Genomic DNA, 23784 nt, shown 5'->3' on the forward strand with positions numbered 1-23784 from the left:
GAAGCATCAGTAGGGCTGAACTCAGCTTTTCTAAGGCTGTCTAACTACATGTTCCCATCCTAAATCTGAGGCATCTTCTGGACCCAAATTGTGTCAGGAAATGTCTGTTCTACTGAATCACATTTTTCTACCCAAAACACTTCCATCTGCAAATGGCCAGATAGCCTGACCCTGGCTGACATACTCCTTAACCATGGGAGATTCCTCTCCCTCTGAGTCACAAAGCATGACAGCCGGCCAAGGTGTTCAGTGTTAACATGAATTAGCCCCTGTGACGGGGGCTTGTAAGCAGCGAGGAGAAGCAGACAGGCCAACCCAATATGGGTGATAAGCACACTTCTCCTTTATTTGTGACGCAGTTCCCCTATATAGGCGTGGTATTCAGCCAGTCCTCCTAGGCACAACAGTATTGGTTAGACCCACACAACTTCCTCCACATTCTCCTCCCACCTCCGGTTTCCGGTTACCTGTGGGGCCTGCCCCTTGCCTTGCTCTCACAGGCCTCTAACGCTCCATGGCCTTGCTCTTAGAGCCATTCTGCAACAATTCCCCCCTTTTTCTTTGTGCAAGCAAGGCATTGTGGGTTATTCTGTTCACCTGTTTTATCACACAACTATAAGCTAGTTTAATAGTTACAATGATTAACCTAGCAACGATACATAAGCGCAGTCCTTCAAATAGCAGTGTTTTAAGTCAACCTGTAATGCCCCATGAGGACAACCATTTACTTATCCCTAGGTTACTGCTCACTTGCAGTTGCTGGGTAAGCTGAGCCAGGGTTTTCAGCTGTGCATGTATCGAATTAAAATGACCAGAAAGATTCATACAACACATTCCATCAAACTCTTCACATCCATGTCCCTGTTCCAAAAACAAAAGGTTCTGCAGTGTTGCATGTCTTACAGAGTCAACATTTAAACAACAAATCAGAAATTGCCTTCGATGTAGTATTTGCCTGCTTAGCAACTCAGTCTGCTTAGTTGAGCCAAAGCCCCGGTTGAAGCACTTACAGTGATTTGGCATATTATGATTGGATACATGTTTTGAAGACCCTTAATGACTAACATATAATTGGTTAAACACAGGTATGAGAACTCAACCTTGAAAGCTTGCCAACAGTCCACAGTTCTCATTAACTTGGTGAATTCCAGCCTCTTATCCTGCTTGCTTAAGCTTCTTCAGGCCTCTCATGGCCTTGCTGTATCTTTCAGGACTATTCAAAGTTTATGTACCAATTATGCATTCTCCCCCGTGAGAACACAGTCTCCACATCTCCCCCCTTTTGTTTTATCCAGTAACAAGTCGCTACTACAGCAAGGCACACACACATTTACATTAGCAGAGTAACTATTACAGGGTGCAGCAGCATGTTGAAGATGCTGATGGCAGTGAGGGACTAGCCAAAGAAATTTCTTACCAGTGGAATTATCCCATGTTCTATCATCTGCTTTATAAGACTACCATTGTATTAAAATGTTTCTAGATTTTGCCTTAGCATTTTCTAGCAGCTGCTGCAAATTACCATACTCTAACATGTCTTTTACAAGTGACAAATCTATACAATACAAGGTGCAGTTTCTTATTAGCAACTAGCTAGTAAATACAGGTGGTTTTATACACAAAATCACAACCTCTAATAATAGCTACTTTACAAGCACACATATTCAGGATGTTACTTTTCAGTTGTCCTCAAGTGATGTTTTGCAGTTAATCGTTCTTTCTCTTCCTCTATCTCATTCTGCTTGGGGTATTCACGGTCAGCTCTTGTAGCTGAGGCATCAGGTTTTTCCATTCGTCTGTCCAGCTCATGGCAAGGCTTGACAAACTTTGCAAGCAGTCGCCATGGACCTGTAGGCAGAAGGACACAAATATACCCCCTCCCCCAGGTTATCAGTTCTTCAGTTCTTGAGAAGTACACAGGTTAAACAGGTTAAATGCAGCATCATTACTCTCTCTCCCCCCCCCCTTTTTTTTTTCCCTGCAAAAGCCATCCTGCTGGGCAGCAACTATAGCGGCCTGCCTCCTTCAGCAGCAACCATAAATACCGGCCAGCAACTGCACCTTTACGTTAACCCTTTCATGTTAAACAGCTACCCATTGAAAGCTTTTACATGAACCCAACAACAAGAAAATCCACAGAACACCATCTGCCCTCAGCGCACACACACACACACACATGCGTATGGGATCCCACAAGCACATGCCACACAACTACAATAGCACAACTAAAAAGCACAAAATCCAGACAATCATTACTCCCACTACAGTTCCATGCACAGAACGTGGCACAAGGACCCTGTGGAGACTAACAGCAAACCAGCTCCGAGAAGCATCATTGCAGTGCGAGGTGGCAGGCTCAACCTTAGAGGGCGTCCCTGCAGAGGCTCTGCCTCCCCCACATCATATGAGGCTTGGGCTTTTATACTGACCAAAATACACACTCATTCCAACACAGGTGGCCAGCCTGTGCTGGAAGAAGTGCCCAGCAGTATCTACAAAGGTCTCCAAGGGTTGATAGAAACCTGGACATGATGCGTGGATTGACTCCACAACTCGTTAAAGTTGTAAAGTAGGTATGCTTTTTATTCAGCGCTGAGACGCACGGGGATAATTCCTCAAAGTCATGCGTGCCTCAGTGTTGTTTCCCTCTACATTTATTCTCTAAAGTTATATATATTCATAAGGTTGCACAACACGCCTATACATATTCATGTCCTATCCCCGCTTCGTAGTATAATGAGCCAGAAGGTCCTCTGCGCCTGCGCAGTGCCCCCTCTGGTCATGGGCAGGGGTCTCAAGATGAAGTAAATGAGTCTTCCTCCTCTGGGTAGGGGTCTTCAAGATGAAGTAAATGAGTCTTCCTCTTCTTGCACTTTTCACTTTTTTTAGTCTTTACGTGTGGCCTTAGAGTTTGGTCAGTGTCCCAGCCGTAAATCCTCTGCTTCTCCCCTTTATCAGTAGATTCAGGTGTCTGCTTATCAACAGCACCAGAGGTCTCTGTTCTGCTTAGCAGGCATTTACAACAGATAGTCCTTTTGTTTAAGCAAGCAAATTCCTCTAACCCCCTTGCATAACCCCCTTGTACAACCCCCTTGTACAACCCCCTGTACTACCCCCCTGTACATTGGTCAACCCTCTGTATCAATCCCCCCTTTTTCTTTTAAAGTTAGTAAATTCTTTTACTATATTATTCATGACAGAGCTATCCATGTTCCTTCTATCAATTTATGAAGTGATTTTGATAAGATTAAAAGGCCTTGTTTCAGTATGTCCCTGAACCATCCAGTAACTCCTAGGTTATTTAACCACTCATCCAATTTGCCTCCAACAATTCTAAGCTCTTGCATATTTTTCTGCCAGATAAGTTCATGCAGCACATGCCTTCGAAATCCTCACAAACATGTCCATGGGACAATAATACACTATCTGTGTCTGTGGCTAGTGAGGATATCACATCTGAAGTTATATTTAATTGCTTAGCTGCCCAACATGCCAAACGATGTATATCTGCCAATACTTTCCCCGCAGCTACATTTGGTACAAATAACGCCAACAAAAATCTTGCTGTGTGATTCCAGATTCTTAAAGTGGAATCGCAATTCGGGCCTAATTGCCCAATGGATCGTTTGTTTCTGCGGAGGCTGCCCTTCATGTCCTGGACTAAATGCCTTTTGGAGGCTGCAAACAGGGACAATTTACCTAGATAACATGGTCCTCCAAAGGGTTTGGAAGGAATCCCTGGCCATGCACGGTCTCCACATATCAAGAAATATCCTGGGGGTAGAGCTTTAGGTATTTTATCATTGTATCGTAACATTGGAGATGATCCTGAGCAGTAAGCGGTTATATTATGATACCATGTCTTCCCACTAGTTACCTTGGTCTCAGGGACTTTGCTTGACCATGTATTAAAAGTTATACAGCTCTGATTAGTCTTGTCAGATCCCAAGAGTTGGAGTTCTTGCATAATTTAAGTTTCTTATTATTACACCCATTTGCGCTGATGCAACTGTCCAGTCGGTTCCATGAGCTCTCTGGACCATTTTGATCACTGTGCTAGGATTTAGAATCGAGTCATTCCTAACCCATCCCCGAAAATCAAAGGGGTTCAAGTATGGTATACCAATTAGGCACGTTTTAAAGGGATTTCCCACCTATGCCAAGGTCAGACAAAAATCAGTAAACCCAGTCTTGTTTGCCCATGTGAGCCAGACATTCGTATTTGAACCCAGTATTGAAGTTTCTTTTTCTATGGCTTGGATCATGGTACAGGTATAGAGGATTAATATCAATAATCACTCCATTTTAACTATTCTACTTAACTCTATATGTTGATTACAATTGCAACATCGTATTGACACCCATGAACTCCCAGACTGACCAGAAATTTTAGGAGATAAACTTCTCCCACTTCCAGAAGACTTTCTCCTTTAAACTGGGACTGATATGGTCTTCCACATAAAATTTTTTACATAGGATAGCCTCTGGTACTCCAAAACCTACAAGGGAACACTTCTGGCCACCCTAAAAAAAGTATTCGTTAACACCAACAAATATTGGTAAAAAAAAAAAAAATTATTTGTCTAATTGAACTGTGATATATAGATTCCCTCCTTCAATTTGTTCATATATATAAAGACTTGCTATCTCAATGAGTTTTATTATGTTCCTCCTGAACTAGCATCCAGAGTTGGTTATAGGGGATTATAATTCACCCATCAGGTATCTGAACCCAATCTTCTTTGTTTTCCTCTCCTCCTCTGAGATCTTCAATAAATTTTCTATCCTCCTTTGATTTTCTAGGTTTAGATTTCTCAATTGTTAGTTTGCCATCAGGGATTAAGGGAATGAGTTTAGATTGTTAAAATCAGCCAAATTTCATCTTGTTGATATCCTTGACAACACATAATAGCTACTTCCTCAGGTAGCTGAACAGCTCTCAGTATTCGTAGCATGTTTATTCTGTTTCTCCTGTGTGTTCAAAGGTCCTCGTTCTTTCCAGATGGCACCATGTGCATGGACCACACCAAATGCATATTTAGAAGCGGGCCTCTTCAACATTCATGATAACTGCTGCCACAGCTCTTAGGCATCCGGGCCATCCTTTGCTCACTTCATTCAGCTGTTTTGAAAAATACACCACTGTTCTCTTACAGGGTCCTAGTTTCTGAGTAAGGACCACCAAAGCTATTCCCTGTTCTTCATAGGAATATAGCCAAAAGGGTTTAGTCACATCCAGAAGTCAGAGATGCAGCTCTCATTAGCTCTGCTTTTAAATTTCTAAAGCCCTCCTCTGCTGAATCAGTCCATTCCAAAGAGAGAGGGGTTTCTTTTAACAGTTCATAGAGGGGTCTTACCAGAACACCATAATCATGCATCCAAAGTCTGCATCATCCTGTCATTCCCAGGAACATCTGGAGCTCCTTGATGGTTGTCAGTCATGGAGTTTGACAAATGGCTTCTTTTCTAGCAGTTCCAAGTTTTCTCTGTCATCCTAGGTAGGAAACTCAGGTTTGGATTAGTTGGGCCTTTTGTCTGGTTACTCAATAACCATTCAGTCCCAGAAAATTCAATAATTCCACCATTCACTGGACACATTTTTCCTTTGTTTCTGTGGTAATAGGTCATCCACATATTGTGACAGAGTCCCTGTCTGAGTGGGTGGTTTCATGATCCTAGTTCCACGTTAATTGGGTTTTCCTTACTGTGTCAGGATGTTCCCATTTCTCTGGCCAATGGTAAGCAAAAGAAAGAGTCCTTTAAATCCAAGACGGCAAACCATTTCTGATTTGATTTAGTCAATACGGATTAGCTATTACTGAATATCCTCTACAAATTTGTTGATTTCCAAGATCTTGAACCAATCTGCAACTTTTCTTTACTGGCAAGATAGGAGTATTATATTCCAATTCACATTCATGATTTTTTTAATTCCCTTTCCTGCAATTCTAGGGGCTATTGTTTTATTCTAATTGGGCAGGCCCCCCTTTTTATTTCTACTTTAACAGGCAAAGCATTTTTCGCTTTACCTGGAACTTCAGATGTCCATATTCCGAGGTATACCTGGATTAAGGATTTCTTCTATTTCAGGGAGGTCCTCCTGTTTGCTTTTTCTGTTGAATTAAAGATAAACTCAAAACTGCAATTAATTGATTTTTAACTCCTTAATTCCATTTTGCCTTCTTTAAATGTTGCTTTTTTCCAATTTGTGCCTCTTTTTGCCTTTTTTTTTTGTTTTGGTTTTGGTTTTTTTTTCTCTTTTCCTTGGTGGCCAGTAGCTCCCACATCTGTAACAAATTCTTTTCCCTCTGAATTAACGCCGAATAAGTTGCTCCTGTATCCACTAAAATTCCACTTTATTTCCTCTGGTCTCTAGTTTTAATTTAATCAGTGGATCTACTAGGGCAGATTCCCCAGGTCCTTTGTCAGTCTAGTTTCAATTCAGCCACCGGAGTCACTCCATGGCATTCTTCCCCCCAGGGCAAAAACTGTCCACAGCACACACACACCGATCCGGTCCCATAGGAGAAAAACCCACTTTCCCCACCTTTGCCCGACATTCCTCCTCCACCAGTTTCAAAACATTCAACAACCCCTCAGTCCCGTCTATCAACATGTCTGTTCCCACTTGTTTGCCTGCCCCAGCACCCATCCCGTGCTCAAACACAGGAGCTGCTCGAGCTCCCCTCCTTTCCCCTTTGGTTTTCCCTTTTTTCTTTTTTTTTTTTTTTCTTCTCACAGCTGCTCACCCTGCTCTGCAGGGGTTACAGATGCCTGCCTCTGCAACAGCACTTCTGGTTTAATGTGAATGTGTTGCTTGTTGCCAGTGACAGAATCTCCTCCTCCTTATCAATATCTGATAGGACAGATATAGAGGATGCTCCTCTCAGAGGTATCTGTGATATATAATTTTTCTATTTATTTTCCTGATTCAACTTTTAAACATCATTCCCCCAATATCACAGGCTGAAAAACGTCTCTTCAGCTTAGCTTTCTGGTTTTCTCTATCCTTTTCCAAAGCCAAAATTAGGTTTTTCACTTTAAGAAACCACCCGGAGTGGCAGACAGGATGTGAAATTAACATAGCTCTGCCAGATCCCTATCTGTATATAGTACTTCATCCCATTTTCCTGGCCACCTCAAAACCAACATTAATTGTAGCAATGTATTATAATTCAAAGTTCCATTTTTAGGCCATTTCTCCTGATCACAGAATTGTAGAATTAACCCGGTTGGAAAAGACCTTTAAGGTCATCAAGTCCAACCATTACCCCAGGACTGCCAAAACCACCACTAAGCCATGCCATTAAAGGCCTCATCTCAATGTTTTTTTGAACGCTTCCAGGGACACATATTCCACTACTTCCCTGGGCCACCTGTTCCAATGCTCGATCACCTTTTGGTGAAGAAATTTTTCCTAATACCCAGACTAAGCCTCCCCATGCCCAGCTTGAGACATGAGATTAAAATGTGGTGATTTTTTTTTTTTTTAAATCTCTCTCCTATAATTCAACCATTTTCATTGCTTTATATAATTAAATTCACTAAGAGTTACCAGACAATGGGAGCTGTAGCCCCATTTTCTGATCTGATAAATTTAAAATAAATAAATTATATATGTACACACTGCCATAAAGGATCCTCTGCCTTAGGCATCAAACATCTTTAAAGAACTGATATCAAACCCTAACACACGACAGACAGAAGGAGGAATCCAAGTCAGGGAAAATTCCATATCAAATTGGAAAAATGCTTAGCAGTCTCCAGAGCAATCCAAGTCTGGAAAGGCAAATCAAACACATATAGAAGATGACCATGGGAAAGAGTCATTTCATTGACACACTGTTCTCTTTCCATATCATTCCTGAATGTCTTACAGGTTTTTTATGGATAAGCATATAATAAATAGGGGGCTAATACTTGTCCTCTGGTACTCAACTTCAGAGACTTCACACCAAAATCCCAATTAATACTTTCCCAATCTCATAAACAATCACAAGCTTGGCAATGAATTTTTCAAAAGTAAGCTTTTTACACTCACAATATTTTTACAGATAGGAACATCACAGTCTTCATAAAAAGATATACCTGCACACAAGACTTGATATTCCATACGTATGCATCAAGTACTCAACTTTATCCAGAGAAGTTTCCTATCAAATTTTACAAGTTAAAAATAACAGGGGTGTACATCATGCAAAACTACAGGAGTGGAGAATTTTAACTTTTAAGTTGGCAACAGTCTAACTAAAACCAGACATTGGTTACAATATTTTATCAACGTTTTCTTGTTTACCAAACCCCCAGAAGACCCTCCCAGTTCTTTCCAATGTGCCAAAATGTAACCCAATGGGCTTTTCTTCAGAATTCCCTTATTTCGACCGGCTCCCATTTCAAGCAATCTTTTACAAATCTACAAATGCACTTAAAAATATGAGAGCACCTATACACAAGTTTTATGATATTCTCAGGGGTTCAGTGAAATAATATCTCTGGGTTCTGCAGATCAGTTTCCCTGTTGTTAGATCATAGTTTCGGTTCCAGCAAAATTTACACTAGTATCCACAGCAGGTTCCACTGTTCAGAAGTTACTATGCACCCATATGTGAGGCTACAAGCCTCTGGTACTGAGTGTAAAGTCCAGATCTCAAGAATAGGACTACAGATATTAGAGGTTATACTTCTCTTATACAGCCACTTGGGCCGCAGAGAGGGAACTCGTCTTAAACCCCCATTAGCCACAGTTTACTTTTGTCTATTCCTCCCCCACCACTTAAAACACTAATCTTTAACACTAACGACAGACATATACACACACAAAGCAATTAGGCACAACACAAAACAAAGACGCTTTGTCAGTGGCCGCTCTCCTCGCGGAGAACACAGAACCGCGGATCAGGACTCCACACTCGCTTCGTAGCTGTGCTACGTCTCAGTCACACAGAAACACAAACACACATGGGATCCCACACACTCACACTATGGTTCCGCCTTACCCTTCTCCTGCTTCTTATGGTAGCAGGTCTGTCCTGGTTCCCAGAATTTGAGATGCAGCGGAGACCTGGTGGGTTGGCCTACCCCTTCACCTGCTTCCACTACGGTCATTAGCAGATCCTTCCTGGCTCCCAAAACTTGGGATGCAGCAAAAACCCGAACTCACCCGATCCACCCTCAGGATCGCTAGCGGCCGCTCTACCGGTCGGCGAGTCCCCTGCTTGCAAGCCCTACCTGCCAAGGGGAACTACGCTGTGCGCCAGACGTCTCTGCGCGCCTTACCAGCAGCCCCGGGCCACGCGTACACCTTACAGGCCCCCTAAGTTTCAAGCATACCGTTTCTCCGCAGCCGGCACAGGTTGTTGTCTGTCCTCGCAGTGAGCGGGCGAGGAGCGGAGCTCCTCCAGGCAAGCGGCCTGGGGCGCCTAGGATGTCCGCCCCTCAGCCGATCCTGCAGCTGAACAGAGACCTCCTGCCCGGCTCACCAAATTGATGCGCGGATTGACTCCACAACTCGTTAAAGTTGTAAAGTAGGTATGCTTTTTATTCAGCGCTGAGACGCATGGGGATAATTCCTCAAAGTCATGCGTACCTCAGTGTTGTTTCCCTCTACATTTATTCTCTAAAGTTATATATATTCATAAGGTTGCACAACACGCCTATACATATTCATGTCCTATCCCCGCTTCATATTATAATGAGCCAGAAGGTCCTCTGTGCCTGCGCAGTGCCCCCTCTGGTCATGGGCAGGGGTCTCAAGATGAAGTAAATGAGTCTTCCTCCTCTGGGTAGGGGTCTTCAAGATGAAGTAAATGAGTCTTCCTCTTCTTGCACTTTTCACTTTTTTTTAGTCTTTACGTGTGGCCTTAGAGTTTGGTCAGTGTCCCAGCCGTAAATCCTCTACTTCTCCCCTTTATCAGTAGAGTTTGGTCAGTGTCCCAGCCGTAAATCCTCTGCTTCTCCCCTTTATCAGTAGATTCAGGCGTCTGCTTATCAACAGGACTGGAGGTCTCTGTTCTGCTTAGCAGGCATTTACAACAGATAGTCCTTTTGTTTAAGCAAGCAAATTCCTCTAACCCCCTTGTACAACCCCCCTGTACATTGGTCAACCCTCTGTATCAGACATACTTACATTTACCAACTTCTAGTACATGAGTATCACAGAGAAACTGTATGGGCTCCCCCTGTCAATTGCAAGAAAAAATCATAACATATACAGCTTGAGTATAAGAGGATTTTAATGCATACTTGGTCACTGTTTGTCAGGCCTCCTTAACTATTTTGAGATCAAGAGCTTCCCACTCTTTAGCCCCCTGCTGTGTAGTAAACACAGGATATGCAAAGATGCCCATTGCAGAAAATTCCCCAGTAATGATCGCATCCTTGGTTACCCATTGTTACAACTGAGCGTCTCCAGGGCCAGTGAGTCTGAGCAGACCGACCCAGGAGAGGAAGAGTCAGAGTCTGGAAGCAGAGGATATAAATCTGGCTCAGGATTCAGGGGATTCAGGGGCTGATCCTGGGCCAAACTCAGCGTCTCCGTTGCTTGCAGCTGTGTCTTTCTTATCAGATGTCTCTCGTTCGGTATGTAGCCATCTGCAGACCTGGCTCCTCCCTGACTGAGTTAAAAATTTCCACTCTAGGGCACAGTGGGTTGGAAAGGCTCGCAGTTCCTTTAAATCTCCCACTAGCGCATAATCTCTATTTTCTACTGCGTGCTTCAAAATTGCGCCCCAATCGATCCGGCGCCGAGGCACCACCCTGTTCCTTTCAGCTTCCTCGACATTCATCATGCGTATCCCTTCTAATGTACTTTCTCTGTCCTTTTCAAAGTCCCTACTTTCGGAACTGGGGTGGTGGGGGAGCAGGGGGTTACACCTCCTCCGCGGCAACTTCTGATGAAGGAGGGGGAGAAAAGGAAGTGGGGGGAAACCCTGTGCTCCCGCGAGTTGGGGGAAACGAGTTGTAATCTTCCCCCGGTTTCAACCGACCGGGGATGTCTGTTCCTAGTTTCTCCGTTGCTACCGCGGCAGTTTTCTTTTCCGCCTTGTATCTTTTTATACAGTTTATTACTTCTCTCCGTGGTTTACCGAGTTTCTTTGCCGTTTTATCATCATTAAGCATTGAGTCAAATAGGTCATCACCAAACTTTCGCCACTCTCCTCAAAAACTGTATTAGGATCTACTAAAATCCCTTAGCCTTCCCTACAGCCACTAGACCTGCTAGCTGCTTTAGAGTCTCAGGCTCAATTCCCCGCTTTTATAAAAAGCACTGTAATAAGTCCAGGGCTACCTCTCGGTCCATTTTCATGGCTGGCCTTTTCCGGATCGTCTTCTTCTGGATCGTCCTGTAACCTCGGTCTCCGGATCGGCCTCCCGAAGCAGCAGTGTCTGGTTCGCCCCAGCGGCGGACTCCTTTCGGTTAGTCCAAGCACCCGGGTCCGTCACGCCACCGCAGCAGCATTGCCCACGCTCCCCGGCCGCTGCCGCCGCTCACTCGCCGTTCCGGGTCCCTGATACTCAGGGCCCTGTAATCCGGGTCCCCGCTAACCGGGGCCCATTAGTCCATGGGCCCTGTTTGGGCGCCATTTGTAAGCGGCGAGGAGAAACAGACAGGCCAACCCAATATGGGTGATAAGCAAACTTCTACTTTATTTGTGACGTAGTTCACTTATATAGGAGTGGTATTCAGCTACTCCTCCTAGGCACAACAGTATTGGTTAGACCCACACAGCTTCCTCCACATTCTCCTCCCACCTCCGGTTTCCGGTTACCTGTGGGGCCTGCCCCTTGCCTTGCTCTCACAGGCCTCTAAGGCTCCGTGGACTTCCTCTTAGAGCCATTCTGCAACAGGGGCTCAGAGCAAAGGACAAGAATTCAGGAAAAGCAATAGACCAGCATCTGAAAAAAAATTGTTTCTGGAGCCTTTCTGCTGTCCTTTCTGATACAAACAGCCCCTACTTCAGCAAGGTTAAACCAGGCATCAATGCACAATATGTGTCCCTTTGCTAACAATTTAAAACATCCTTGTACATAGATGAATTTCTTTCTGTTCCCAAGAAGTTCCACACATCCGCAGCGCCAACTGGTTTGGCTGCTGAATAGAAGTATTTGTTGATGTGAGGTTTATTGCACAAATAACCTCTTTCCTTGTGGCTTTCTTCTCCATCCTCCTTTTGCCCCTTCTGCTGGATCATGCAGCCTCTTTACCCCTGATGGTTTTGTGCACTGTTTCTGAAATTTTTGTGTCCCAGTTCTGCCTTAAGCGTCTATGTGACCTCTCTTTTCCTTCCTCTGCAGGCTGATGCCAAGATGGTCTGTGATGTTGTAAGTCGGATGGAGGACACAGAGCCCTTCTCTCCAGAGCTGCTGTCAGCTATGATGAGACTCTGGGCAGACTCTGGGATCCAAGAATGCTTCAACCGATCCCGAGAATATCAACTTAATGACTCAGCCCAGTAGTGAGTATTCCTGTCCATAGATTTTGGCATTAAGAAGCTGCATTTGGGCTTGTTAAAGTTGTAAATAAAGTTAATGATCTCATAGTAGCGGATCTGAACATGGTTCTGCTTACAGACTGGGATGTGTGCTCTGTCACAGGCTGCTGCAAGGCAGAAAGGATCAGGCAGGACATTCATGTCCCCTCTGGCCAGTCTGGGGTCAGGTCCATTCCCAAACTACTTCCAAACAGCTCAAGTTGGATACAGTGAGCAAAGGCAGACCAACTTGCTGACGTGGCTGGTGGCTTCTTCATTTGTCTGATAGAAGGGTGTGATCACCTGCTTTGTATAGCAGTACATCTCGGGTTTGCTTTTCTAATAGTCATACACTGTACTGGTAGGCAGCTGGGCTACCACTGGGGTAAGGGACATCTTTACTTTTACAGTGACATCATTTTATTCTCATAATACAGTCAGTGGTATCTCTGCCATTAGGGACCACATCCAGATTCTAAAGGTGATTGTCTGAATCCATGGCTTTGGTTCGTTCTGTCATAAGGACAGGGCATCTACCCTTAAACAGCTTCTCTGGCTCTGAAGAAACATTGAGTGCCTCTCCAATTTCATTTTAATTGGATGAATTATCATTTCTAATGGTAATTCATCCAATCTGTTTGCCTCCACCTAGGCAAGGAGGCTAAAGCTTTTCATCCCATAATTTCAATTTCATCATGTGTCTTGGGCAGTAGTCAGTAAAACGTGGTTAAATATAAGCATAAGGAACAAGCAAGCAGAGAGATCTTTTCCCCAGTTATATCCTTGGACCTTTTGGTAGTCAGAGAAATAGAGGCTGTCCCAATGGTGACAGGGGAGTGCTATGTCCATGCTTTTGGCTTTCACATTACCCCATGTCAACAAGTTCACCAGCTGACTCATGCACTTTGGGAGTTGTGTGTTTTGATTGGCATCACTTTGTAGGGTTTCCCTGGATATCTATCAAAACATGAACCCAAGCACTGGCATGGTTGATGGGTTTGATCTGTGTGATGAGCCTGATCATCCCCAGTCTGCATCAGCTTCTCCCATCCAAGCTGTCAGGGCAGTTGGGGAGTGCAGGATTGTTTCTGCTCTTGCGGTGCTACAGCAGAAGGCGAGTGATGACACTTGGCACTGACCAAAAACCAAGTGGGAAACCATTGTTTGGTTGGTGTCACAGCATCCCACCCAACCATTTTTCACCACAAGCAACTACATCTCAATGCTGATCCTGACATTATGCTGCCTTTTAATCACTACTAGGTGGACATTCATGTTTCATCTATATTTCATTGTAATAGCAAAATCAGCCTTCTCTTGCCAGCAATTTTTTCCCTCCGCAAAAGAAAGGTTTGATGGCATAAACATACCTTTAGACATATAAATTATATAAAATACCAGTCCTAATTGCATTACAACCTTGTGGAAAATTCTTCAATTATTTTAGAGCAAATTACATTGAGGAAAGTATTTTGATTTTCCTTCCATGTGAGACAGCAGTTGAAAACAATAAGCAGAGCCCTCCCAGTGTGACCAGCTGCTGGCAATTCATCAGCAAGAGCTCTGAAACCACAAGCAGTTTCTAGACATCAACTGAGGAGGTTCTGTGCTGCAATTCACAGCAATATCAATATGTGGTTGCAACCCAGGTAAAGGAATTTTGGTGTCTTTAACAAAATCTCCTTCATCTGGAGGAGGATGCAGGATCCTCCTTGCCAGGGGAGGGCTGTTCTGCCTCTCCTTTGCCATGCTGTGAGTTGTGCCATGGCTGAACACTTCTTTTCTCTGGGCTAGGTCAGATGGTGAAGCTGAAGATAACAAATTCCTTCACATTTGGGGACCTGCTGCCATTTAGGAGCCTCTGATGGTTTGGTGACCAGGAGCAGAGATGTTGTCACAGGGCAGAGCAGTGTAATGTGCCCTGCTGCACCTCAAGGCCCTGGTGCTATCACACCAGATGGTGATGGGAGTGAGAGCTCACTTGACACTTATTCACACCCAGTGGACTTCAGTGAAAAGAGGCATATTTGTCATTTCAGTGCTTTGGTTTTTTTTTTCTTCTGCATGAGTGAAAGATTTTGGACATTTTTCTATGTCATTCCCCCCCCCCTTCTCCCCCAGGAAAGGGCTTATCTTTATTGACACTGCTATGTGATTTAAAACACTAGCAACTACAAAATGTGTCTTCAGTTTGGTCTGAGAAAACTAAATTCCAGACAAGAACTGAATCTGAAGTTCCCAAAAGTTTGATTACCTGGACTAGCACCACTCTTATTTCAGGTTTCTTTTGGTGTTAAGCAATAGGGACTGGTATTTTGCTGGCAGGAGGGAAGTTTGATGCAGGAGTCAGAGATCATGCTCAGTATGTGTCACAAAGCCCAGAGGCACCAAGTGACCAAGTCCTGTTATGGCCAGCATAGGTGGGACCTTCATAAATGGTCCAGGCACTTCCCTTCACCCCAAACACCACCCACTGAACTGCTTTTCAGAACCCCCCTCCACTGCCTAACTATTTCTAAGTAATCACCACTTGGGCTTCTCCGAGTCAGTGCTGCTGTTGTCCCACATTGCTCTTCCAGTGCTTTACCTTGAGTTTTTATTAATGGCTTGAACAACAGGCCTTCTGTTACAGCCCCTGGGAGACCAAGTCACAGGCTAATCGACAGCCTGCCAGAGCTATCTGCACAGTTCATACTAGTCTAGCACTAATTCCACGAAAAATAGATTTAACAGTTTGTATTAGCCTAAACAAGAAGTGAGTTCTGTCTTTCTTATCAAAGATGGGCAGAAGTGCATTGCATTCTACTGTCCCATGCATGCCTACCTAACAGCATGGACTTCCCTGAAAAGCTTTGATTCTTTTAGGCTCTAAAGTCAGCCTGGCCTTAGCAAGGATTTCATAGCTACTGCAAAGGAACAGTGGAAAGCAGCACTTTTGCAAAGAAAAAACATGGCTGAGGGGAGGTTCTGTAATGGGCCTCCTGTGTCTTGGACAGCAAAAAGTAAAACCATAAGGACAGAAGAGAGTAGGATAGAGTAGTTGGTTTCATCTTTTTTGTTACTGCATTTTTTCAGCATTCCCTAAGGCAAATTTATGGTTGGGTTGAGTTCCACATTCCTAATCTCTTGATTATGTTTTTACTCCTACTTCATCTCCTCTTCCTTTCTTGTTTACATGCCTAGGAGCTTATCATGGTTTAAGCCAGTAACTCAGAACCATACAGCTACTCCCTCACTCCCCTGTTCTTCCCCCACACACACTCCCAGGGGGATGGGAAGGAGAATAGAAAGAATGTAAATCCCACAGGTTGAGACAAGAACAGTCCAATAACTAAGGTACCATACAAAACTAATACTACTACTATCACCAGTAATAATAATGATAAGGGAAATAACAAGGGGAGAGAATATAAAACTAAACAGGGAATGGAAAAGAAACCCCCAAAATAAACCCAAGTGATGCACAATTGCTTATCACCCGCCAACCAATACCTAACCCGATGGTTTAGATACTGGGCATGACATGCTGTGGTATGGAATACCCCTCTGGCTACTTTGGGTCAGGTATCCTGTCTCTGCTTCCTCCTGGCTTCCCATGCCCCTCCTCACTGGGAGAGCATGAGACTGAAAAGTCCTTGAGCAGAGTAAGTATTACTTAGCAACAACTAAAAACATTGGTGTGTTATCAGCACTGTTCTCAGACTAAAGTAAAAAACACAGCACTGCACCAGCTACTAAAAAGGAGAAAAATAACTACTACAGCCGAATCCAGGACAGAGCTAAATCTACCTCTGATCATCAAAGAGTCTGGGTACTGCTGATGTCTTTTTCTTCTCTAGCCAGTTTCTGTCTATGGAAGCATGTCTGTGACCCACATTTTGCTTTCAAAATGAGCAAAATAAAGATTTCCAGCTGGTTTCCTTATTCTCCTACTTTTGTTCAGATTTGAAATTGTCTGTTCCTAGCCTCAAGTTCCTAACTAGCCTGGTTAGTGGAGCACAGTACATAAGGCAAGTTTGAGATTAACCACACAGGGATGGGGACCTGCTTTGAGCAGCCTCTAAACTTCAGGAAGGGGAGGAATGGAGCAGACACAGCATTCACACAAGCACTGATTTTCTATGTGCATATCCAAACAGTCCCAGGCCCTGCAAGATGTGTAGGCAGAGACAATTTGCAAGTACACAGACATAAAAAAGCCAGAATCCATCTCAAGTTATTCTCCTACTTCCAAGTACACTGAAAGATCATTTTGTAATGCCAGGGCTGTGAAACTACCATGAAAATGTAAAACATTTTAAGCCTGCATTCAACCTATCCGTCTTCACACATATCAGAGGTGTCAGGGCTGGGAAGCTTGTTGCCTGTGGCTCTCTCTATAGAGAGTGAAGGGAGGGAGAGATGCCTCTAGAAAGGGATACAAACCTCACTGCTGAAGAAAGAGAGATGCAATTGCATCTGCTGCTTTACTATAACTAACTGCAGCCTTGATGTCTCAGGTCTGTACCAAATACCGAGCCCAAACTGGACAATTCCAAATACCAAGCCCAAACTTTGGTTACTTCATCTTCCAGAACTCCTCTGGCAGTGCCTTGTAGAAAAGCAGCACCAAACTCAAAACAAAATACCACAGTGCCTTCCTTTTCACCCTGTCTTGTGTGGGACTTTTCAGATCTCTTTTCCTGGCAAAAGAATTGTCTTTGCATGATGGTCTCACCTTCCCTACTGATACTTATTGCATCCCACATGCCAACTCATACTTTGCATTGAGAAAACAGTTAAGGAAGTAGAGCCAGATGCTGTTGTGATGTGGTGAGCGGCTTCCAGAGTGAGCCCTGACAAAGCAGCATTGGAACAGGGTGCCTAGAGAGGCTGTAAAATCTCCATCCTTGGAAATACTCCATGCTGAGCCACCTGAGCTAACTTACAAACTGAATTTAACTTTGAAGTTGGCCCTGCTTTGAACAGGGAGATGGTCCAGATGAACTCCAGAGGTCCAATCCAAATGGTCACTTTTGAGTTTGTCTTTGTTTTTTTTCACCTTCACTCTTTCTCTCATGACACTGCGTTTAAAAGAGAAATAAGGTCTTCAGGGTTGGCTGCAGTCCCTGTTCCTAGCCATGCAGGACCATGCAGCTCTATGATAACAGACCACAAGACTTGCAGGACATGGTCTGTTTTAATGAGCTGCAGTTGTTGCTGGCTCTCTCAGACTAAAGAAAGAAAAATGATAGGGTTTGCATTAATATTCCGGACAGATACATAGATTCTATTTTCTTATCACGCCTTCTGCATTAGAATACGGTTTTCTGTATGCCTGTCTTACTTGTGCCTATCACTTGCACTCCCTCGCATTTAATTGGAGGGAGTAGCAGCATAAACAGAACAATCCAATTAATTGGGATGACTTGCACTGTGCTGTTTATTGAACAACCCACCTTTGTGTTTTTGAGCCCAAGTGCCAATAAAGCAGAAAGGGAAAATGCACCAATAGATACATTTGTAGATACATTTGTCTGAATTTTTGGTTTAATTTACCCTTGTAAGTAAGAGCAGTCCACTTCACGGTATCTTGAAGGTGGGTGTTAAGCAATGCTCACCTTCCCATCCCAACAAATACTGCCAGGAGAGCTTGAGGACTGAGCTTCCTCGACAGAAAACTCACAAGCTGCATAACACAGCTCCATCATAAGACATTGCCACTTGTTATAATTCCCAACCCACTTGGTCCCGCTCAGACACCAGCACAGAAGAGAGCTCCACAAGACCCGCTCTTCCCTGGGCCACACAGAAGCTTAGTCCCAGAGCCGGGCTATCCCCTTTACCCTTCCAAGCCACACATGCACGTTATCAGGGAAAGGCGGAACTGTCTCATAAACACACTTCCTGGCTGGAACTCATGTAAACTCTAAAGAAAATTAAGGAGAAGGAAACACAGGACGTCCTGTCCCTTGTGAACACCTGGTTTCTGAAGGAATATATCCCCTCTCGGTCTGTGTGAAGCTATTTGAGACACCATCTGTTGTGGTTTAAGCCCAGCCGACAACCCAGAACCACGCAGCCGCTTGCTCACTCCCCCCCTTCTTCCTCCCCCCACTCCCAGAGGGATGGGGAGGAGAATCAAAAGAATCTAACTCCCACAGGTTGAGATAAGAACAGTCCAGTAACTAAGGCATTACACAAAACCACTACTGCTATCACCAATAATAATAATGATAAAGGAAATAACAAGGGAAGAGAATACAACTACTCACCACCAGCTGACCGATACCCAGCCCAACCTGAGCAGTGATCTAGCCCTTCTGGGTAACTCCACCCAGTTTATATACTGGGCATGACTTGCTGTGGTATGGAATACCTCTTTGGTTAGTTTGGGTCAGGTGTCCTGTCTCTGCTTCCTGCCAGCTTCCCAATCTGAGTCCATGAAACACCCCTTGAGCAGACACTGTATCTCTGAGGCTCCTGGCAGCACTTGTAATGGCATAAATGGTCAATTGCTGAGGTGAGTAGCTCTAGAGAGGACACCTTCAACACCTGAGCGGGGGAAAGCTCAACTTCCAGGAGCATCAACTCAGAGTGATAAGAGCCATTGAGGGAGCCTCGAGGCCTCGACAGAACTTGCTAAGGAGCCAGCAGCTCAGCTGATGCGAGCAGCTGACTCACAGGGGGCGGAGCCAGGAGGGGCGGCACCAGCCCTGACTGGTTAAAAACCCGCCCTAGGGTGCGTGAGACCAGAAGCGTGGTGAACAGGGTGGGTAAATAGGGCATGGTGCGGCAGTTTGTGCAGGCAGGGTGAGCGGGCAGGCGAATGGGATGGTGAGCACAGGGCCTGGTCTGCAAGCTCTGCTCTGGCTGCCCTGGCTGTGGCCAGCATAGGCACCCAGACAGAGCTGATGAGAGGGGAGGCTGCAGCGCAGAGCTCAGAGTGTAGAGTGCCTGCACTGGTCTTGTGAGGGGAAGATGCACAATGGGCAGGGCAACATTCGGTGCTCCCTGGTGGAGGTTCTCCTGCAGCAGGTGGCTGAGCTGCGGGATGCTGACAATAGGCTAAAAGATGCCAGAGAAGCTGAGAGGGAGCAGGACTGCATGCTTCAGGCCCAAACTGTGCAGGAGCCTCAAGCGTCCATTGTAGCTCATGCATGAAAAAAGGAGGCTGTTAACCCAGGAATTGGGGAAATAGTAACAAAAAAAAAAAAAAAAAACAAAAAAAAAACAAACAAAAAAACAAAAAAAGGAAGAAGAGGACAATTAAAAGCAAGGGACATCCTGCTAGATCTGATGTCCCCACCCAGAACTGCTTCCCAGTTCTGCAGGGGGCAAATGAGGAAACACACCTCGCAACATGAACAACTGGCTGATGCACCAGTAAAGAAGACCACTATTGGTGCTGCCAGGAAAAAGCAGTGGGTCATAGTGGTAGGGGACTCTACTTTGAAAGTCACAGAGGCACCCATCTGTCAGCCTGACCCACTCTCAAGGGAGGTGTGTTGCCTACCAGGGGCACGGATCAGGGATGCTGCACAGAGGCTGCCTGGTCTAGTAAGCCCCACTGACTATTGCCCACTTCTAGCGATCCATGTGGGTGCTAGGGATATAGATAGTAGTAGCCTGGAGAACATAAAGAAGGACTACAGAACCCTGGGAGAGGTGGTTAGGGGCTCTGGAGCTCAGATGGTCTTTTCGTTATTTCTCCAGGATAAAGGGGAGGACCTCAAAAAGGCCCTTGTTCTCATGGGGGACTTCATCCACCCTGATATCTGTTGGAGGGATGGTACGGCCCGGCAGAAACAATCCAGGAGGTTCCTCAATTGTGTTGAAGACAACTTCCTCTTGGAAGTAATAGAGGACCCGAGAAGGAGAGGTACCATGCTTGACCTTGTGCTCACAGGGAAGGGCTCCTTGGAAATCTGACACTGCAGGGCAGCCTTGGCTGCAGCGATCATGACATGGTGGAGTTTGAGATTCTCAGGACAGTGAGAAGAGCATGCAGCAAGCTCACTGCCCTGGACTTCAAGAGAGCAGACTTTGGCCTCTTCAGGAATCTGCTTAGTAAGGTTCAATGGGATATAACCCTAGAGGGCAGGGGGGGCCAAGACCATTAGTTGATATTCAAGGATCACTTGCTACAAGCTCAGGAGTGTTGTGTCCTGACTAGAAGGAAGTGCAGCAGGAGGGCCAGGAGACCTCATTGGATGGATAAGGAGCTCCTGAGGAAACGCTGAGGGAAAGAAGAGGCTTATAAAAGGTAGAAGCAAGGACAGGCAGCATGAGAAGAATACAGGGATGTTCTCCAGGAATCCAGGGACCTGGTTAGGAAAGCTAAGGCGAATGAAGTTTCTAAGCCACTGTCCATCATATTTGAAAAATCATGGCAGTCAGCTGGAGATCCCGATGACTGGAAAAAGGGAAATATAACCCCCATTTTCAAGAAGGGGAAAATGGAAGACCCGGGGAACTACAGACCAGTCAATCTCACCTCTGTGCCTGGCAAAATCTTGGAGCAGTTTCTCCTGGAAGGCATGCTAAGGCACATGAAAAACAACAAGGTGGTTGGTGACAGCCATCTTGGCTTCACTAAGGGGAAATCCTGCCTGACCAATTTGGTGGCCTTCTATGATGGGGCTACAGAACTGATGGACGGGGTAGAGCACTTGATGTCATCTACCTGGACTTGTGCAAAGCGTTCGTCACTGTCCCCCATGACATCCTTGTCTCTAAATTGGTGAGACATCAATTTGATAGATGGACCACTCAGTGGATAAAAAACTGGCTGGCCGCACACAAAGAGTTGTGGTCAATGGCTCAATGTCCATCTTGAGACCAGTAACGAGTGGTGTCCTTCAGGGATTGGTTTTGGGGCCGGTCTTGTTCAGTATCTTTTTTGCTGTCAAGACAGTGGGATTGAGTGCACCCTCAGCAAGTTTGCTGATGACACCAAGCTGTGTGGTTCGGTTGATTCCCTGGAAGGAAGGAATGCCATCCAGAGGGACCTTGACACACTTGTGAGGTGGGCTGATGCCAACCTTATGAAATTTAACCATGACAAGTGCAAGGTCCTACACCTGGTTTGGAGCAATCCCAGGCACAGCTACAGGTTGCTCAGAGAAGAGATTCAGAGCAACCCTGAGGAGAAGGACTTGGGGGTGTTGTTTGATGAGAAACTTAACATGAGGCAGCAGTGCGCAGTTGCAGCCCAGAAAGCCAAACATATCTTGGGCTGCATCAAAAGGATCGTGACCAACAGGTCAAAGGAGTTGATCCTGCCCCTCTACTCTGCTCTCATGAGACCTCACTTGGAGAATTGTGTGCAGTTCTGGTGTTCTCAACATAAAAAGGACATGGAACTGTTGGAACAAGTCCAGAGGAGGCCCACGAGGATGATGGGGGGCTGCAGCACCTCCTGTATGAAGACAGGCTGAGAAAGTTGGGGCTGTTCAGCCTGGAGAAGAGTAGGCTGCGTGGAGACCTCATAGCAGCCTTCCAGCATCTGAAGGGGGGCTATAGGGATGCTAGGGAGGGACTCTTCTTTAGGGACTGTAGTGTTAGGACAAGGGGTAACGGGTTCAAACTTAAACAGGGGAAGTTTATATTGGGTATAAGGAGGAAGTTCTTTACTGTGAGGGTGATGAGGCACTGCATTAGGTTGCCCAGGGAAGTTGTGAATGCTCCATCCCTGGCAGTGTTCAAGGCCAGGTTGGACAGAGCCTTGGGTGACATGGTTTAGTGTGAGGTGTCCCTGCCTATGGCAGGTGGGTTGGAACTAGATGATCTTAACATCCTTTCCAACCCTAACTATTCTATGATACTATGTTTCTAAATTAGAATCATAGAATCATAGAATCACAGAATAGTTAGGGTTGGAAAGGACCTTAAGATCATCAAGTTCCGGCAGCCTTTGAAGGGGTTCAAGCTGCTTCAGAAGTGTTTGGCACTGAAGCACAGCTCCTCCCAGCACCCTGGTTGCCCGTATTGGGCTGGATATTCAAAGGCAGGGTCTCTTCTACACATCATGCAACTGATGCTACATGGAGTAAGTCAGCCGCACTAATTACATAGCAAGTTGGAACAGGAAATGCCAGTTTCCCAGGTATCCTAGAAGTGCTCATGGACTGGCCAAAAGACAAAGATTTTTGAATATCACCAGAGGAGGACGTTATGTGTGCTGAACAGTACCCATATTGGGCGCCAAAAAGACCTGTCATGGTTATAGCCCTGTCAGCAACCCAGAGCCATGCAGCTGTTTGCTCATTCCCCCCCTTTTTTCTCACCCTGCTGCCAGAGGGATGGGGAGGAGAATTGAAAGAATGTAACTCCCATGGGTTGAGATGAAAGCAGTCCAGTAACTAAGGTATAACACAAAACCACTACTGCTACCACCAATAATAATAATGATAAGGGAAATAACAAGGGGAGAGAATTCAACTGCTCACCACCCGCCAACTGATACCCAGCCCGACCCAAGCAGTGATCTGCGCCTTCCAGGTAACTCCACCCAGTTTTTATACTGGGCATGATGTGCTGTTGCATGGAATACCTCTTTGGTTAGTTTGGGCCAGGTGTCCTGTCTCTGCCTCCTGCCAGCTTCCCCTCCTCCCTGGCAGACCATGAGACTCAGAACGTCCTTGGTCAGAGTAAGCATTACTGAACACCAACTAAAAACTTCGGTATTATCAGCATTATTCCCAGGCTGAAAGTCAATAACACAGCACTGTACCAGCTACTAAGACTGAGAAAAATGACTGCTACAGCTGAACCCAGGAGAGTGAGGAAAGGGGAGGAGGATGGCAGTGTGGAAGAACGAGCCAGGGAGTATGCAGCTGGCATTCCCCCGGCTCCCAAGTCTGCATGGGCAGGGACCAGCATGATATGCCATGCTGTGGTGCAGAGGGAGCATCCAAACCACAGAGGTGCAGAATCTGCCTCTGTTGTTATCATGACATGTGGCAGGCGATGCAGAGTAGCATGTCTAAAGGCTGATTCTGGATTTTGTATAGTTTTTCTTCAGGTTTTCTATGTTGATGTGGCCTATATGTCCATATGTGAGCTCTCCCCTCTTCTGGAGAAATGCTGCTTGCTTCCTGCTGTCAACACGAGATACCCTGAGGAGTCCCAGATACCGCTCTGGGATGCTCTTTGCTGGGACTTCAGACAATATATCAGTGCTAATCCTAGACCTAGATTTCTTGTCAAGCTAGTGGAAAGCAGCAGTGCATCAAGTCAAAGCCAGATCTACAGCTCTTCCGTGGTACTTGCGTTCTGGGGCAAGGGAAGATAAGGAGTGGGATGAATGGACCAACCCAGGCAGATCACGGGT

At 45.3% G+C, this 23784-nt stretch overlaps 1 protein-coding gene across 1 annotated transcript in view; it reads left to right on the top strand.

The window, feature by feature from the left end:
• Nucleotides 1-23784, top strand: part of LOC133282370 (guanine nucleotide-binding protein G(o) subunit alpha-like) — a 124427-nt gene that overhangs the window by 67355 nt on the left and 33288 nt on the right. The window contains exon 2 of the mRNA XM_061478388.1: nucleotides 12295-12455. Coding sequence (XP_061334372.1) covers nucleotides 12295-12455 — 161 coding nt within the window. The remainder of the gene's footprint in view (nucleotides 1-12294; nucleotides 12456-23784) is intronic.

Source organism: Pezoporus flaviventris, unplaced genomic scaffold (genome assembly GCF_033815535.1).
Source record: "Pezoporus flaviventris isolate CSIRO_AGI_PZ_B2104156 unplaced genomic scaffold, CSIRO_AGI_Pfla_v1 ptg000120l, whole genome shotgun sequence".
Classification (NCBI taxonomy): Eukaryota; Metazoa; Chordata; class Aves; order Psittaciformes; family Psittacidae; genus Pezoporus; species Pezoporus flaviventris.